The sequence below is a fragment of the Rhea americana genome, unplaced genomic scaffold (assembly GCF_003343005.1).
Source record: "Rhea americana isolate MKP2758 unplaced genomic scaffold, rheAme1 scaffold_11, whole genome shotgun sequence".
NCBI classification, from domain to species: domain Eukaryota; kingdom Metazoa; phylum Chordata; class Aves; order Rheiformes; family Rheidae; genus Rhea; species Rhea americana.
The window spans coordinates 8,489,908-8,507,287 of NW_028185150.1; the positions used below are offsets into that span (position 1 = coordinate 8,489,908).

Genomic DNA, 17,380 nt, shown 5'->3' on the forward strand with positions numbered 1-17,380 from the left:
CTTCCCTGTGAGAGTGACAGAGCCCCGGCACAGGTTGCCCAGAGAGGTTGTGGAGTCTTCTTCTCTGGAGATTTTCAAGGCCCACCTGGATGCAACCCTGTCTAACATGCTGTAGGTAATCCTGCTTGAGCAGGGGGGTTGGACTAGATGATCTCCAGAGGTCCCTTCCAACCTTACTGATTCTATGATTCTATGAAACTAATTCTACCAGAAAATACAGCTAATAAAATTCTTATAATAAGTGCTTTTATATTTTTCCCAAAAGCACTGGCTGCCTCAGTATGTTAGAAACAATTTAAGACTGAACATCCRCAAAAATCAGACTCCCCTTTGTTTTCTGTAGAATTGATGATGAGGCTTTAAAATGGATCAAAAATGTGTACCCAGTTTGCTTACATAATCAAATGAATAAAAATGTATTTCCTAAGGTTACCAAAGCCTACAGAACAAGGCAGATATAAAGACAAAAGTAAATTCTGAGAAAAGCTAACATTTAATGTTTTTCTAGGATTTGGAAGGCAATATGTGTAGTCAACTATAAACTCTGGAAAAGAAAATGTAATTTACTACCAAAATGTCAAGTGATAATCTGATAAAGACATTTAATACAGAAAATCAGATACTTACAAAYCCATACTCTAAGTCCCAGCACCAGCAATAATTGAAAAACCTAACGAAGACAGCTCTCAAGAAATCGCCAATTAGAATAGTGATATATGTTGTCATCGTGTCAGAGACTGTCAGCCGCACAAAYTCCTGTTAAAGCAACATTTTCTTTTAAGAATGTGTTTAGGCAATTAATAATTATAACAACAAAWTAATAGACTAGATCTCTAAATGTGCTTACCCCTACTCAACACAGCAAAGACTCTTTACTCCTCCTCTACATTCACCAATTCTGAGAGATGCCTGGAAAAAAACTACCCCTCACTTGTTGCTCTAATTTGTATTCATATTTTCTCAGTCAAGACTTCCAAAGTATAACCAGGCTGGGAAAGCCTTCCACCCCAAACTGCTGCTAACATGGAATTCCTTGCTGATACCTTAAATCAATTTTGGTCTGTATAACATCAGAAAGATTCAAGAATAAAAAAAGGGCTTACCTCCTATAGGAGTACCAACTCCCATGAAATCTGGGGAGGAAAGAAGAAAATCCTAACAGAAGTCCKTGTTCRTCTAATATACTTTGAGTAACCCGAYTAAACCCTACTGTATCAGGCCTTATCCCCAGTTGCCCAGAAGACTCTTATCCTCTCTATTCTCAAATTAAGAAGAAAGTTAATATAATGATGAGCTGTTGGTATTTGTTGCTTGTCACTCAGCATTAGTCAGAAGACCAGAAAGGCTGTTTTCTCTGCCTGTCTGCTCCTTACCAGTGCCTTCTCCAGAACTGGAGATAACCAAATAGGGAGACTGAGGGAGTGATGGAGCARCAGCAAAAAGTTGTGATTTAATGGTTTATTCAGGCTCAGGAACAAAACAACAACAATAAGAACGAGGTATGATCAAACAGAATGAGGAGATGTTGGGAAAGTCATTGGAAATGGCTTATTATACGAATAGGTCAGTAAGTACAGATGTCCAGCTGAATCAAATAAAATGTCTGGGCAGATTTACCATGAAGTCACTGCTGTTGTATTGCAGCATGCTACTTTGCTGAAGATAGAGATACCTTCTCAAATGCACACTGCTGGCAAGATCTGATTTTATGAATGTTTTCCTGCTGAACTAATTTTTTATCTTTATTATAAGCCTATTTTAGACAGAAATTGATCTTATCTGATGAAAATAATATCAGATGCTGTCATCCATCAAGAGTTGAAATGAGTTCTTGCTAGATAGGGATAGAAACTAAAATAACTTTTTCTCAGCTTTGTAGCTAAGGAAAAAATAGGACCTTGTCATTATCWTGTCCCATATCTGCATTTCACCATGTATTTTCCTGCCTTAATGTCACCTAATGTATCAACTAAAATAGAGAGGGATTTTATAGGATGTCTTGTAACAGATTATGATCTATTTTCAAATATTAGCTCAGGTGCATTACCTGCCCTACCATTGTTTCCCAGCATGGCCCTCTGGGGACATCTGCAGGGTCCACATATATTGGAGGAGCAGTCGAATTTTCTGGAATAGTCCCATTATATAGACTGGCTTCCCATATTGTCATGTTATACTTGACTATCTTTTCTTCTTCCAACTGAAAAATAAATAAATAGGAAAACAACATTATGAGCTCACGTTAACAACTCTCAACCTTTTCTACTTCAAGACTCCCATTTCCAGCTCAGGTGTGGACAGGTTTCAGAGTATAAGAGAAGAAATCATCCCCTTGATGAGTCTGTGATGTGTCTGGAAACCCTCRTCTTTGCATGCTAAAAATGCTAAATGCTAAATGCTAAAAGTAGTGAAGCAAGGTCCACTGTAAACAGCTTGCCTTGAGATTGATTTCATCCATCAGGGCAATAATGAAAGTGTAGAGATTGCCAAGGAAAAGAGCAAAGATGCGTCCCAGCTGCCATCTTAGAGCTATTCGAGGGTGGTAGTTCTCCAGAGAACTGATTACATCAAAAAGTGTCGGACAGAACATTCCTAAAAGYGACATCACCATGTTCACCTAGGTAAAAAGAAAATGAAAAAAAGAAATACACAGTGAAATGTTAGGCAAGTTCTCTGATTACTATTGGTTTGAAAAAAAGGGTGTATTTCCACTACTACTTTTTAGATGGCATTTGATTTAATGAGCAACAAAATCAGCTTTGGGAGTCACAGGGTGTTTTCACAAAGAAAGAAAGGGAAGAAAAATCAGTAGAAGTCTATTGTAAATGGATATAAGAGGTCTTTTTTTATACTGTACTAAATTAAATTTATCTGATATCTCACCCAAAATTAACTCTACTTGTCTTTACTGCATAGGCAAATTCAAGTCACTCCTTCTTCCTCACGCCTGTTGTTCTTTGAAGCCTCTAACAACATTAACTCATTGTCACAGTAGTATGGAAATGGAATGAGTTTACCAAATGCAAACTTGGAAGAAAAGAATAGCTAGCTTTCATTAAAAAGTTTGAAATTCAACATGGATTATATGTTCTACAGAAAATGAGGCATTCTAGGTTCTAACATTGCTAAGCAGTTGCTAAAATTTTTTTCACGTTTGCTTGAAACTTTTGGTGAAATAGTGTAAAATCCAATTAATCGTGTCTCCCAAAAATAAAAATAACTGAAAAGGTGTAAAAAAACTAGTTTTTAAATTTCAAATAAACTTTCATTACAAAACATTGTATCTTCATGGGACTAAAAAAAACCGAACCAACAGAAAACATTATTTCAGGTTAAATGACAAAGGTTAGTGGAAAACACAAAGATGATGCTTGAGATGATTCATAAAAAGCAATCAATAAGAAAAGGGTTAATTTAGTCACAGAAAGAACATAATTGTTCACTCTAATCTTCCAATTTCTCCAAAGCTAGCTTTTCTTAGCCAAACTAGAATCCATCTTGCTAAAACTGATATAAATTTTAATATATCTCTAACTTCCTACTATCAAGAGAGTTAAGACTGGATCTTGGATCTCAGAAGTCATGCGGCAGCTGTAAAGCACTGTGCCAAGAAATAAATTCATCCACTTACAGATTCATACATTCTCACTCTTACAAAGCTTTTTCTGTTGGACTAGTGATTTTATTTAAAAGAAATAAACGGCGTTCTTTTTCCTGTTCTTCAATTCTTTTTTTAATGAGTTCTAGAGCTAATTACTGGATTTGTGTATTTGTAGGCAATCAGTAGTATATTCTGAACACGTCTTGTGGCACTGCATAAGAAATAGTCATAGGTAGATTTTTAATGATCACAGGAATTCATTGATGTTTCTTATGTATTTAAACAGTGTTATTTGCCATTGAGATTAGTTTGTTAAAATAACAATCAGTTACTATTCTTTCATAACAGTCAAAAAAGAAAGAAAGAAACAAAAACATGTAGCTACCATTACTTGCAGTATTTGGCTTTATAAATGAAAAGGTAGGATTTATATTTAAATCTCCTGTTACCTTGACCTTATTATTTTAACAGATCATTGGCTTCATACCTTAATCTGTTTTAAAAAAGTGTTCTCTTTTATGGAAATAGTGAATCTTCTTGGTTTTTGGCATGTCTACAAAACAGTATTAAGCACTAGAGTGTTAGGCTCCATATAAATGTTAGTGCTTAATACATTGGTTATTTTTTTATAACAGTAAAGGGTGCAAACATTTCTGTCTTAAAATCTTCAAAGTATCTAACATTGTTTCTAACATATTTTGTCTCAGTCTCCATCAAGCCAAACAACTAATGTCCAGTATAGAGGCAGATGGCAAATACAGCCTCTCATGCTGGAGCCAGCTATAAACAGCATGACCAGTCATGAATCCTTAAAAGATAAACTTATTGTAACAGGTTGCATATCTCAGTTATCAGTCAAAATACTCAGTCCTATTGTGCTGCTGCTGAATCTCAAATCAAAATCTTTCTTTGCTAACTCTGATCTGTTGTATCCTCTTGTGGCATTGAGTCCCAGAGGCCAAATACGAACATAATGCAAGAASAGATGTTCTGGGTCACACCAGAGGTTGGCCTGGCCAGACAGATATCTAAGGCACAGCAAGAACAGGGCAAACACATTGCTTTCCTTTTTTGTTTGTTTGATTTTTAGTCTGAATCYTATCTGACTCATATGATGCCTCTCAGTTCTTCTGTTGCAAGACTTAGTGAATGTGCATTTTGGAAGGAAAACTATGTCCTACAGTAAGTTTTAAAAATAATACCTGCTAATCTTACCGGAAGTTTCTTTGATGCTGCATTATAGAAGAGGCAGGACAGAAGTCACTAGTTTTCTTTAATATTCACTATTTTATGTATCTTTTTTATTTTTTCTCTTTCTTACTGCTTATCTAAAACAAGCATGTTCATTTGCTTTCTATATAAGTATTTTTCCAACCCTTAATTATTCATGCCCCTTATCTTGGGAGCATGTCTAATTCAAGAGAAAAACATTATTGGAATGGGAGGTGAAACAAGGCACAAAAATTGCCAGGTTGAAAAGTAGAGAATGATTGTAACAAAAAGTGCAAGGTTTTAYTGAGATAAATGTAGCCTATTGAATTTTTGAAATCCAAATATTTTGATGCATAAGCATTTCTCATACAAGTTTCATAGATACATTTCCATATTTTTTTTAGTTTCTTATAAAGAATTTTGTTTGACATACAAGAAAAGCAAAAATATTCAATGAATTTTAGTCACATTTAGCATGATTTCAGAAAGGATCCAATTTATATGCTGGATATTTTGTCAACTTGAAGCTCAGGTGCTAGAGCCAGATTTTCTTCTGCTGTATATATCAGAGACAGTGACAGTGTTCTGCATGATTTAAAATTATAGAATGATATGCCAGAACAGTGATAACGTGCCAGCATGCATGCAAGATAGAGTTATACTTGATAGCCAATATAATCTTATATTCATAAGTATCTGCTGAGGGAATCTCAAAAACACTCTCTGCCCTATGGAGATGACACCTCCAGTAAGAAAGGAGCAACAAGCAAGAGGCACTCACTAATTAATGAAAACTGTGTTTCCAGATGCATTCTTTTATTCTTATCTCTCTGGGAGATTAACTACTGTAGAGACCAAGCCCCTGCATGACACTTTGAAAGTTAGAAAATTACTCCTTATACAAGCCTTTCTGTTTTTCCAGCTGCTGCGAATTTGATAAGAAATGCTGCGACTGCAGTCATGTCTAAATACCAGCCCCCCAGCACATTAGACTATGCCAACACAACATTAAGTACTGAACATTGGCTGCTTGTTGGTTAAATTATAAGTTCATTAAGAGTAAGCAGTTAAAAYAAATCATTTCTTCCACCAACAATGATTGTGGTTTGTCTAGCATCTGCTGCAGGAAGCAGTAACAGAGATCTGTTTTTCTAGTAAATTCAGTTTCATTTTTAAAAAGTAATTAGAATAGAATTTATATTTCATAATAATACGGTGTCTGATGATTTCTCGAATTAAAACTGGGCATTAGTTTAATAACTTCAGTATAGATGCACTGGTTTAATAACTTCAATATAAATGCACCGATCTACTTCACCACCACTGCTAAGAACTCTAAGATAAATAGCAGGATATTTTTGGCAAAAAATCCRTGGAGTCATTTAAGCTTGCAAGATACAAAATGTGAAATCTATATATTTCTGCATCTGGAAAAATTTTTAATGTCTATTACTTACCTTCTCCTTTCCTAAATGATTCATGATTTGTCCACAGTTACCCACCAGGCCACAGCCATGCATGAGGAGAGAGGCAAAGCCTGATGAAATCCTATATGAGCYCTGGTCTGCCTGTTTCCCATAATTTCCTTCTCCTCCCATCATGGGCTAGACCGTTTCATCTGATCCACTATCCCACAGGACTAGGTACTGCTGCGATTGAGAGAAAGTTTAAGCCTCACTGAACCYGAGACCAGTTTTGTGTAGATTTGCAGGAGTATGGTAGAGGAGAATAGCCAAAAAGAAATACGGCATATGTAAGACATCATATACTTCAGGTGTACATAAGAGGTATACTTTCATTTCCTCTAAATAGTGCRTCACGTGTTAATGGCTTTTTTCTGATCAAAATCTCAGTGTTTCTTCATCATACAAACATAGTCTGGATTTAGATTGATCTAGAAAATAAAAAAAAAAAAGGATTTAAATGACTATTAGGTAGAAGGCATATTCATTTATTTAATTAATCATTAGCCTTCAATCAAGAGCAATATTGTGTACCTTGCAAGTGTGTTTATTACCTGACAATAGGTAGCTCTAGTCAAATCCTGGCAAAGCTGCTTTATCTATCCTCCTTTAGAAAGATCTGCTCTATATCTTAGCTCTGTGAGTCTCCTTAGTAGGAATTTTTTTGTAAAGCATACAAAAAAAAAATCCCTTGAAATGTAAACATGCAGATTGCAACATAAGCTAATATAACAGCTTTCAGTAACACGGTTCTCGTTATCACAGATCTGCTACCACACCTTTTGAACAAGAAAAAGCTGAACTTCTCCCGAACTGCCTTCATTTGAGAGTGTATGATCACACTTGGAGCTCATGTTGCTCTAAATCAAGAAGCTTTGTTCATGGCTTCTGTTTCCCATTAGAGAAAAAAGAAATATTTTTTTTCAAGTAATTTCATTCAATGTCAACAGTCCCATTTCTCTGGATTCCTACGATGGATTGCTGCAGCTTTTCATGTTAGTTTCTCGGTTGKTTTTTGATGCTCAAAATTAGCGAGCAACCTTCCTCATTCTACCATCAYGCCTCCTCAGCAGCTTTGGCAGGTTGGCATCCTTTTGCCTTACCTTCAATCAGGAATCTATTTTATCTATTAATTCATAATATGAGCTTTAAATAAGGGACAGCCAGTTTTACAACATACACAACAGTGTGTTTGTTAAAGTAAAATGGCCCAGGTTTCCATACAACAATACTGAACTCAGGTGCTTACCACAAGCCATCRTAACAGAGTTACTTTCACTATATACCTCCATTAGGCAGGGCTAGTTCAAGAGCTGGACACCATAAAAATGAGATCGGATTCTTGAATTGGGCAGTTGCAGCTGGAAGGTATAGGTTCCCCTCTGTTGCTGCATTGCAAAATTATGTTCATGAGTCCCAGAATAACTTAGGCATGACCACACACCAGTCTATTTGCCTGTACTAGTCTTAAGAGGAAAGCAAGAGGAAAACAGGCACTTTGGAGGGATCTTGTGGAACCATAAAGCAGCTGAAAAACAATCTTAGTAGCACAGAGAAGAAAAGGCAAAAGTGTCAAATGAGAACTAAATAGGGGGGACATTTCAAAGAAACAACTAAATAATAATCATTCTAATGAAGCAGGAGGCAGAGAGACAAGAAGAATAGCTTTGTTAGACATTTACCACGCACACCCAAAGCATTAAAATTCCAGAAGAAAAAAGCAACATGCAGAGCATGGGAACACAGTTTCAAACCACATCTATTATAAAAACGTGCTAGCACGAACTTCATTTCTTTCCCACCACCCGTAGTTCTCCAGACCTTCCAGGGCAAATTTCTGGGATCTTCTCACAACAAAGAAGATGAGATAGCCACTTCCAGCAAGTGTGCACAGAGCCAAGAAGTTAGCAAGAACCCTCAGGAATCGGGTCAAGTGAATATTTTCTTCTTTTCGGCTCTCCTGCTCCTCCACAATTGCTTCCTGCACTTGTCAGAAACAAAAGGTTGTTATTAGCAGCACTTTCCAGATCAGTCTCAACAGTGTTTCTCTAGTTGTTAGAAGTCAGTTAAACAAATTGTGAAGATGTCAATGCACGCCTGGTCATCGTGTGTTGAGAACAGCTTATATTGTCTCAGAAAATCTGTTTTGGACCCTGGTGGATCCCRCGTTTTGGCTTCCCAGAGTCGGTTTTACCTCCAGAGACCATGTCCTCATGGGGTTTTGTTACACATGCACTCATATGCCAGAAATCAACCAGCACTTTCTGTCAGCTTGTGAGGTGCTCTAAGGCTGAGCGACCCAGAAGGATAAATGTGTGACTAGCTGCCACAAAAAGAACTGTCACATTTTAAAATATATGCATCTCTGAGAAAAAGGGAATAAGTTTAATTCTGAGAGTAAGCAATTCAGGAGGAATGAAAAGACAGGAATCCCAAACAAGGAAAAAGAGCACAGCCTTATACTGCAGAACAAAGTGTTCGTCCCACAATTACCCTTGGCCAGAACTGATAAATATTAGGTCTGTGGCATCACTTTAATCTCCAGCTCCCACTTTTCTCCAGTAGAAAAAGATTCTGCTCTGAGATGTCCTTGTGAAAAGCGAATTTCGTTACAGCTTCCCACTTCAGAGAGAGAGAGGTCGGTTGCCCAGTGGGGAAGCTAAACTCCTGCATTGTAATTATTATTCTGCCTGTCTCTGCTTTTTTTTTTACCACTTTCATTTGTTACATAACTGAAAAGCGACGGCAGCAGCTCTTGAGCAAAACTCTCATGGCCTCACTCAGGCCCAGGTTTCATCCTTTCTCTCTTTGGTTCCTTCCTTGCTTGCTTGCTTGCAAAGATCATGGTAAAGCTGCATGGGTTTATTTGTCAGTAATAAGTCTATTTCAACCAGTTTATATTCTTCCCCATACAGCTTTCAGCAACTGACACTAATAAGTGTGCAGGGAAAGCTCACAGGCTTTGAGTTCTTYGGGTCAGTATTTCTTCAATATTTGTTTTCCTATGACCTTTTCTTTCCACTGTCTTTGACTTAAGTTATCACTTTCTGCCTAAAGTTGGAAGGTGGTCAGGGTGAGCTGGTATATTGGCTCTCACATCACTAATGCAGAACAGAAGGGTGAAGTGGACACCTGGAAAGTGTAACTACTTCCTGGTCCTCCAGCTCCCATGTCCTATGTTGTCAGTGTGACCACAAGTCAAACTTACTCATTGCCTGGTAGCACTCTGCTGGAATATTCCTTGTACATTGTTATACTGAAAATTACAGTTTCCTTTAGAAATTCCTCTGGCATGTCCCAGTGACACTGGTGTAGACATGTTTTCTTCAGTCTTCAACAAGTAGCTCACCTACCCTCCATCAGTTTCGCTATGGTGCACCTCACATCCTGCCCCAGATCCCTCACAAATTGACTACAAAAATCATCATAGCCTAAAACTGAAAATAAGCCTGAGAATGCTGTATATTGCATTGCAGACTGAGCTATGTTTCATAATTCATCTGAAAATAAAAACGTTCTCTTACACAAGGAGGGCAACCCTTTTTTCTTATTGAACTGAAAGTATAGACTCAAAATTCAGAGGCAAATTCTTTTGATTTGATGAATAGTCCTTTTTAGACAATGATATTGCTGTCAAATGATATCTTTTCAGAAGAGAAAGTGAAGAGGATAGTGTCAATTTGGCAAAATGTCGTCAGCATTAAAAAAGAAAACTGATATAAGCAGTGTAGATATCAGGAGCCACCAAAGATGAGGAAAAGGAAAACTTTATAGTAAAATCRTTTTGCTAAAACTAATACTGCAGTTACAGAGGACGCAAAGGATGCCCCTTCCTCCACAACCAAAATAAAAGATTTATAATGGCAAGATACCAAGACCCACTCCCACAAAGGTATATAGCTGCCCATTTCAAAATTAAGCCTCTAAATCCGAGACACAGTTAAAATTTGATATTAGATCTGTCTGGTTCACACCACTGTGAAAGACAAATAAGCTTACCTCTCCTTAGTGAGCTCTATTTTACCTTAAAGCTTGTTGTGATGGAAGCAAACTTATTATCTGCTGTCTCGGGATTGCCAATCAGGTAGTCCCAGCTTGTGAACATTTTCCAGCTGAAATTAAAACTAGTATCATCCCCACCACCATCTTCATTTGCATTTCTTGCCATTCTACAAAAGCCAGAAAGACGCAAAAAGGCCCTATTAGAACTAGTTTTGCTATCTGAGCTTAATTTTAAAATTGCTCCTAAAATTCTTTTTTCTTAAAGAACTACATTATTGTTGCTGTCAATCATGTTATACTAAATTTGGAAATTTCAGTTTGAAACCAGAGGGAAGAAAGATAGAGAAAATTTTTTTTTTTTTTTAGACAATTCATTGCACACATTTTTATGTGCTTCTTTCATTAGCATTGCAGTTGAACTCTACTGGATGAGCCACTGAATAGAAAACAACATGACAAGAAGATCTCTCAAATAGAAAGCTGTAGAACACCTTGAACTGCTGTAGATTTGATTAGAGACTTCATAAAGAGAAAAATAAATAAATCTAAAATAGATAACCAGAATAAAAGCTGGACATACCAAACCAAGAAATCATACCAAGAACCAGGAAAAGATAATACAGCTGTCTATCTTGCTTTCATATCCTACGCACTTATAAATAAGGTTTATAACAGTTTCCTTGGTGGTTTGATTTCATCTGGACTACTAAATTCTCTGTGTAAGGTGTAATAATAGGGATTTTATATATATATATTTTATACACACACACACACACACAAATATGTATATATACACATATAAACACACACAAAACATGCATACATAATATGTATATAACAATAAATCATGCAATAACGATTGTCTTATTTCTGCATAATTTATCTCTTAATTCAACTCATTAAGCACACAGGTGGAATATATTGGTAGAGTATGAACCATTTAGTCCTAGGTTCTGCATTGATTTTTTTCTCAGGAAAATGCAGCTCCTTTTTTAAAGTTGACTTATAGAGTTATGTTATTGAAACCAATATGGTCTACACATCAGGTTTCTAACATCACAATGAAATATAAATTCTYAAATACAGTCAGAGAAAAATAAGTAATTAATACTGAGCTGCCATAAATCCATGCCGCCATTATTGTTGTTACTGCTTAAATATGGAAGAGGCAACGATTATGAAAGGGTGTTGGGAGGATCTGCCCCAGTGCTGCTTTCTAGACTAAGATAATTCTTTCTCAAGAGTTTCTAAGAGATAGTAAACAATCCAGTGGTTAGAAAATCTATTTCTTAGGAAAAAAAAATAGGCCAAAACAATGGTTGACAAATGTATAACAGGAATTTGGATATTTAACTGTATGTTTGTGTTTACTGTTGCCATTCAGCATGCCAGTGTAACTTGGTATTAGTGTATATGGTTGCATAAGTAATTTTGAGAATGAGATTATGTGCTTTAGGTACATGTTCAGTGCTTAGATTCTCCAGAACACTGCTCCATCTTGAATTGTTTCATATGTCATATCTTCTATTACTTTTGGATATAAAGCTGTCCTTTTTATTTGCAAACATTCAGGGAAATGCTCTCCAAAATCATATTTCACCACATCTGTTCTGAATAATATGGAATCTAAATGTTGCCCTCAGTTAAATAGAATTAATTCCAACTAACATGTTTATATTAATAATTACTGAGGAGTAAGCAGGAAGTAAAAACTTTTTTCAAAATTTCCTTCTTTTTGGTTTCTTGAAATGACACCTCTGTGACGAGTTAAGGACATGAGGTGATGAGGGCTTTGTGCCACGAGAGCTACTCAGAAGTGGAGAGACAGCAGCAACAGGAGTGCCTGAAGGAGTCACGCAGGTCCTTTCCTTGGAATTAAAACAAACTGATAACTTTGAGACCAGAAATATTTCCACTATGCACTGGAAGRGTTGCAGAGAGGAGCCTTAAATGTAAATGTTTTCCCTAAAACCTAGTAACTCCTCGTACTTCTTCCTCCCTGTTGCATGGGAACATCCCCCTCCCCTGCTCCCAGTCACATGCAGAGCAACGTTAGCGCCCTGGTATACTGCCTTGTAGCTGGTGTGTGGATTACGCTGCTTTCTGGGGAAACAGCAACAAGCAGAAGATTTTAAGATGCTCTTAAGATTACCTAAATATAGATCAGCACTGGTGTCATGCAGACAGATGGAAAGTCAGTACACTCAGTGCAGGTTTTCCCAAGGGTATTTCCTTTGTTTGGGCCTTAGGGATTCTCTGCTGGAAGACTTTTTTCTTTTTTTTCCTGCTCTGGGTGACAGTCCTTGAAACATAATTCTCTAAGACTAAGATATTTTTAATCTTCACAGCTAGGCTAACAAAGAAATATTTTTAAAGACATTCTCTGACTAAACCAGTGACTTTTTCACTAAAGTAGATTGTTCTTTCTCCAAATATAGACATATGTAATTGAAGGAATTAGTCTTCTTCCAAAATGCCTCTTGTCCTATGCAGGAAACCATGAACTATTTGAAAAATGGAACATGAATTAATTTAATGCTCATGAAAGTGAAAAATACTGGCTTCAGCAGAATACAGTGCAAATAGATGATGCGCAATTTTCTACTCTGTATTCACAACTGTCCTTGGATCTTAACCTGCAATGCTCTGAGTTTTTTCATGCTAGGCATATTCTGAAGCCAACTTATGACCAAACTGCATTTACTGTGGTGTGTGGCTGTCTCATTTGAATCAAGGTTATTAAAGATTATATTTACTAATGACATATCTGCTTCGAATCTGGCAGAATTACCACAGTTTATTCCAATAGTGAAACTAGCTATAAAGTATGAGTGAATAAGCATTCTTTTTAATTCTGATCCTAAGACAAAATTGGAGTTCAGAATGCAAGATCAAAAAGGCTAACATCTCACCAATCATACTGCCAAAGCCTGGTTTCACTTACCCATATGCTTCCTACTGTTTTAATATTATGTTTTTAACATTACATTAAATTAGTTTTCCTTGGAAAAGCGCTGTTGGAGATTATTTTGTCTGCCACAGGACACTAAGCCTTTACTATGACCAGTAGCATTAATTCTTCTATRCCACTGTGCAAGTATCAGCTAATTGCTATAGTCTTGCTGAGAATCATTTACTGCTGCCTGTGAGTTATACACAGAATTACTTGCCATATGTTTCTTCTTTTTCCGTCTCCTTCTTCCTTAAAAGAATTTAACTCCAATAAGGTATCATTAAAGAAAGAACAACCAAATGCCCCCAATGTAAGCTGACACTCTGCTAGATGGAAATTACTATAAAAGGATGGACCAACACCTCTGTTCCTTACTTTATGTATTCTTTTTATACATTCAAGTTGCAGGATGGATGTGCTATGTTATTTTAGTAAAGATTTTCCCCACTTCTACAAGACTGTGACATACTTAGTGGTGGAATAAAAAATATATACATAGGCCTAAGGAATTTCATGAGACTTTGACGTAAGCTAGCCATTCCTTGTATTATAGTTCTATTGATCTTGCACTTGTACTGCTCTTAAAATTATCATATTCTATGCATTTAAAAAAAAAATGTCATTAATTCGGCACTGGAATTACCTCTCTTTTAATATATCTTTACTCCAGAGACAAAGGGAACTTACGTTCGAATGACAATCATAAAGCTGTAGCCAATAGTCCCAACACCAACAAGGAAATATGAAAGAGGCATCCTGAACTTCAGCCATCCAATTGTCCTCTGATTATTGTAATAACCATAAAAGAGCACAGAATATTGTGCAAAGCCCTGAAAAGTCAACAAAAATTAGGTAATATCAAGTCTGTTTTATCCAAATACTTTGTGGTGTAAAGACAAAACTTTGTTCTACAAAATTTGTTTCACAAATTGTGAAAGTACAAGAAGTATGAAAGTATGAAAGAAATTTCAACAAAAATGACAGATWAGTTATTAATTTTTCACATTTGTAACATTTCCTTGTATGGCCTGTTTGGTATAACATTCTTATACACTTTCTATCCACACTACTCTGTCAAGAAATGCTATTTGCTTTTTACAGGTGACATACATTATTCAACAAGTAGCTGCACTTTATTGTATGATTACTATGTATACACAGGGGTTTTTTAAGCCTATCCTCCAAAGCTATAAAAAGTGCAATCTAAGTAATCTTTTTTCAGAAATTCAAAGTGTATTCCCTTTTTAAAAAATCTTAATGTGAGTGACCTTTCCTTTGGGTCAAATTGTTGATTTTTCAAAATAATTTGCAGATGTATAGTCAACTATAGGTAACTTCTCAGATCTAAAAGTAATAAAAATAGTTAAAGCTCCTGATGATCCAGGTTACAGCAATAATTCACCACCTTGGAAAGACATCATATTCAGAAACTTTAAAGGACAGCTCGGTGCATGCACAGCAGTAACAAAGCTCCAGCTGGACACAATAAATACAGGTCAAATGCAGAATTCAGTGAAAATGTAATTGGCAGAGAGACTTAGCATTATTTGGACACTAATATAGTAAGCTTAGGCTTTCCTGAGTTAAAACAGCCATTCTCTTCCTTTCTACTACTATGATTTCTTAAAATAAATCATTTAGATTTTAATGCCATTAGACTAACATCCTTGTATACTATCAAAGACATGCATTTGATATATTGCAGCTCTTAGCATATCTGAAACAAGTCATCACTTTATCTGCAAAACCTCATTTGCAGTTCTTGTTAAGGTGAAAATGAAATATTAATATACGATAAATAACAGGACTACTCAAAATGTCAATTTAAAAATAAATATATCTCATTTTCATTCATATCAGACTAACTTTTAAAGATGTGCATAGATATAACATATAACAGAATTTGCTTCTCTGATAAGGGAAATTTTACAGAACACATTTACTATTCATTATTAGTAGAACACCTGTGCTGATCAGGACACACTCAGATGCAATTCCTTGCCTTTTGTATGTTTATGTTCATTATAGCACCTTATAATTCCAAGTTAGCCTGTGTTCCTCTACTGCCAGTGCAGTTCCGGAAAGTCTTTTGGATCCCTCAAAGTAGTAAAATATCTTTTAAGACACTGTGTTCTGTCAAGTCAGAGATAACCCTTCTAATGTGTGTAATTCAGTGTGTTGTTCTCTGGCCTTTGCCTACAGCACTTAACCATGAAACCTGAAATATTTTTAGCTGTGTAAAAGTAAGCATACATGGAAGATCGCTTTCACTCCTTCCTCAGTCTAACATAAAAGAAAGGTGAAATAATAATATTGATCAAAAACATTATTATAATAAGCCTTGAGAGTCTGACTCCTTTTGATTGGATTATTGTCTGATCTGTAGATTACAGAGCATTAAAATTGAATATTTCAGGTAAAATATGCATGAATCCAAACTACTTCTCTTTGCCATGCCAATAAAATGAGTATAATATTAAGGACAACAAAGCAAAGAACATTTTGAGCTCATCTTTTGTTCCTCATTTTGAAGATTGGTGGGTGTTTTTGGAATGTGAAATGACGTTTGGTGATATGTATAAAGTCACTTATAACTTACTTTGTAGCATACAAAAGCTGCTATCAGATAAACAATAATATTTCCAACCCTGTTTAATTAAAGATGTCATTGCCTTTGGAAAACGTTTGTCAATCTGACATGCCTCAAGAAAGTTCTTTTGAATCTGAATACTTCAGGGGATTCTTCTCATTCACTGCTCTGTGTCATTTTTATTGCCATCACATTTGCTCCCTGTGTTAACTGCTGATATTATTTGCTAGACGTTCTTCTTCAAAGCTGTCAGATCCTGTTTCTCTCAGTTACTATAAAATTCCCCTCTCCTTCCACCATCTGTATTCATCTCTTTTTTCTCCAGTCTGTTTCTTTCAGTACTTTATTCCCATTTGCTGTGTAAACCTCTTCACTTCTCTACTCTCTTTACAAAAGCTCTAAGTTACTATATGATTAATATTTCTCCCGTATCTCCCTGATGTTTTAACTTCTCATTTCAAAATGACATCATGAGTAAGCCTGCAAGAATTGCTTGTAAATGAGAAAATTAGCATATCCAGTTCAGTTTACTCCTACATGCTGTAGTCTTACAACCAGATTTGCAACCTGTTGATAGCTGAAGATGGAAAATAGAGCCAAGAAAAGCTAAATAAAGGATGAAAATCTGGAGTCATTTGAGGCTCCGCATAAGAGTAATGAGCTACAACCAGAGAGACTTTATCTGGGCTTTTATCCAAGATCTGTATCTCATAAAATTGGGGACCTCTACATGCCCTAACCATAGCGAAAAATAGAAATAATAATGGGAGGCATAGCCACTGTACCCCTTCTAAAGGGTAGCTAAAGTGGGTAAGCTGTAAGCTGGAGGAACCTGTGTCTGAGTTTATCTGGCCACAAAATGGGTCTGCTTCCAACATCATATCCTTGCCTACTGTAGATAAAACAACTCAAGTGCTAAAAGATATGGATATGCATAACTCTTTGAAAGTCTTGGTGCTCCCTACGGAAAGGAAAGGAAAGAGTATAGCAGGCTGAGGGAGAAATAACACATCTAAATGGATATTGCTTCTATTAATCTGAAGGAAGACTGTAACTAGATGTGAAGAGGACTTTTTGATGTCATCACCTACCGGTCATTAAAAACTCTGACAGCCTTCTAAGGAAGGTACTGTAATGCCAATTTTATTATCAGCTGTTTTTACACAAAATTGTATCATCTTTGTATAAAGAGACCAACTACAGATGTGTAAAATTAGGTAAAATATGTTTTCTTAGAGTAAAAGTAGTATGACACATTTAAAAAGTTCCGTTAAGAAAGTATAGGAAGTGTAGTTCCTCAGGGTAGAAAGGGCATCACAYCGACAGTAAAGAATTAAAACATGAAGCTAAAATATCTGTATATTCTACAAGACTGAGAAAAGCTAAAAACAATATTCTTTGTTTTAAAAAAGATTGTTTCGTTGTTTTTCTTCTTTTTTTTTTCTAATTTATAAAGCTTCCTTGGATATGAAGCTTTAACCCATATAAACACAGAAGTCCACTTTCACCATAAGGAATAGATGGCAACCAGAGATGTGAATCCAGCCTCGAGCCTTTTT

The 17,380-nt window shown here is 36.0% G+C and overlaps 1 protein-coding gene across 1 annotated transcript in view; it reads right to left on the minus strand.

Moving 5' to 3' along the window:
• TMC1 (transmembrane channel like 1) overlaps positions 1 to 17,380 on the minus strand; it is a 67,726-nt gene that overhangs the window by 21,362 nt on the left and 28,984 nt on the right. The window contains exons 9-14 of the mRNA XM_085312322.1: positions 13,919 to 14,061; positions 10,301 to 10,445; positions 8,063 to 8,257; positions 2,438 to 2,617; positions 2,048 to 2,200; positions 628 to 756 (exon numbers count right to left, since the gene is read on the minus strand). Of these exons, the coding sequence (XP_085168448.1) occupies positions 628 to 756; positions 2,048 to 2,200; positions 2,438 to 2,617; positions 8,063 to 8,257; positions 10,301 to 10,445; positions 13,919 to 14,061 (945 nt within the window). The remainder of the gene's footprint in view (positions 1 to 627; positions 757 to 2,047; positions 2,201 to 2,437; positions 2,618 to 8,062; positions 8,258 to 10,300; positions 10,446 to 13,918; positions 14,062 to 17,380) is intronic.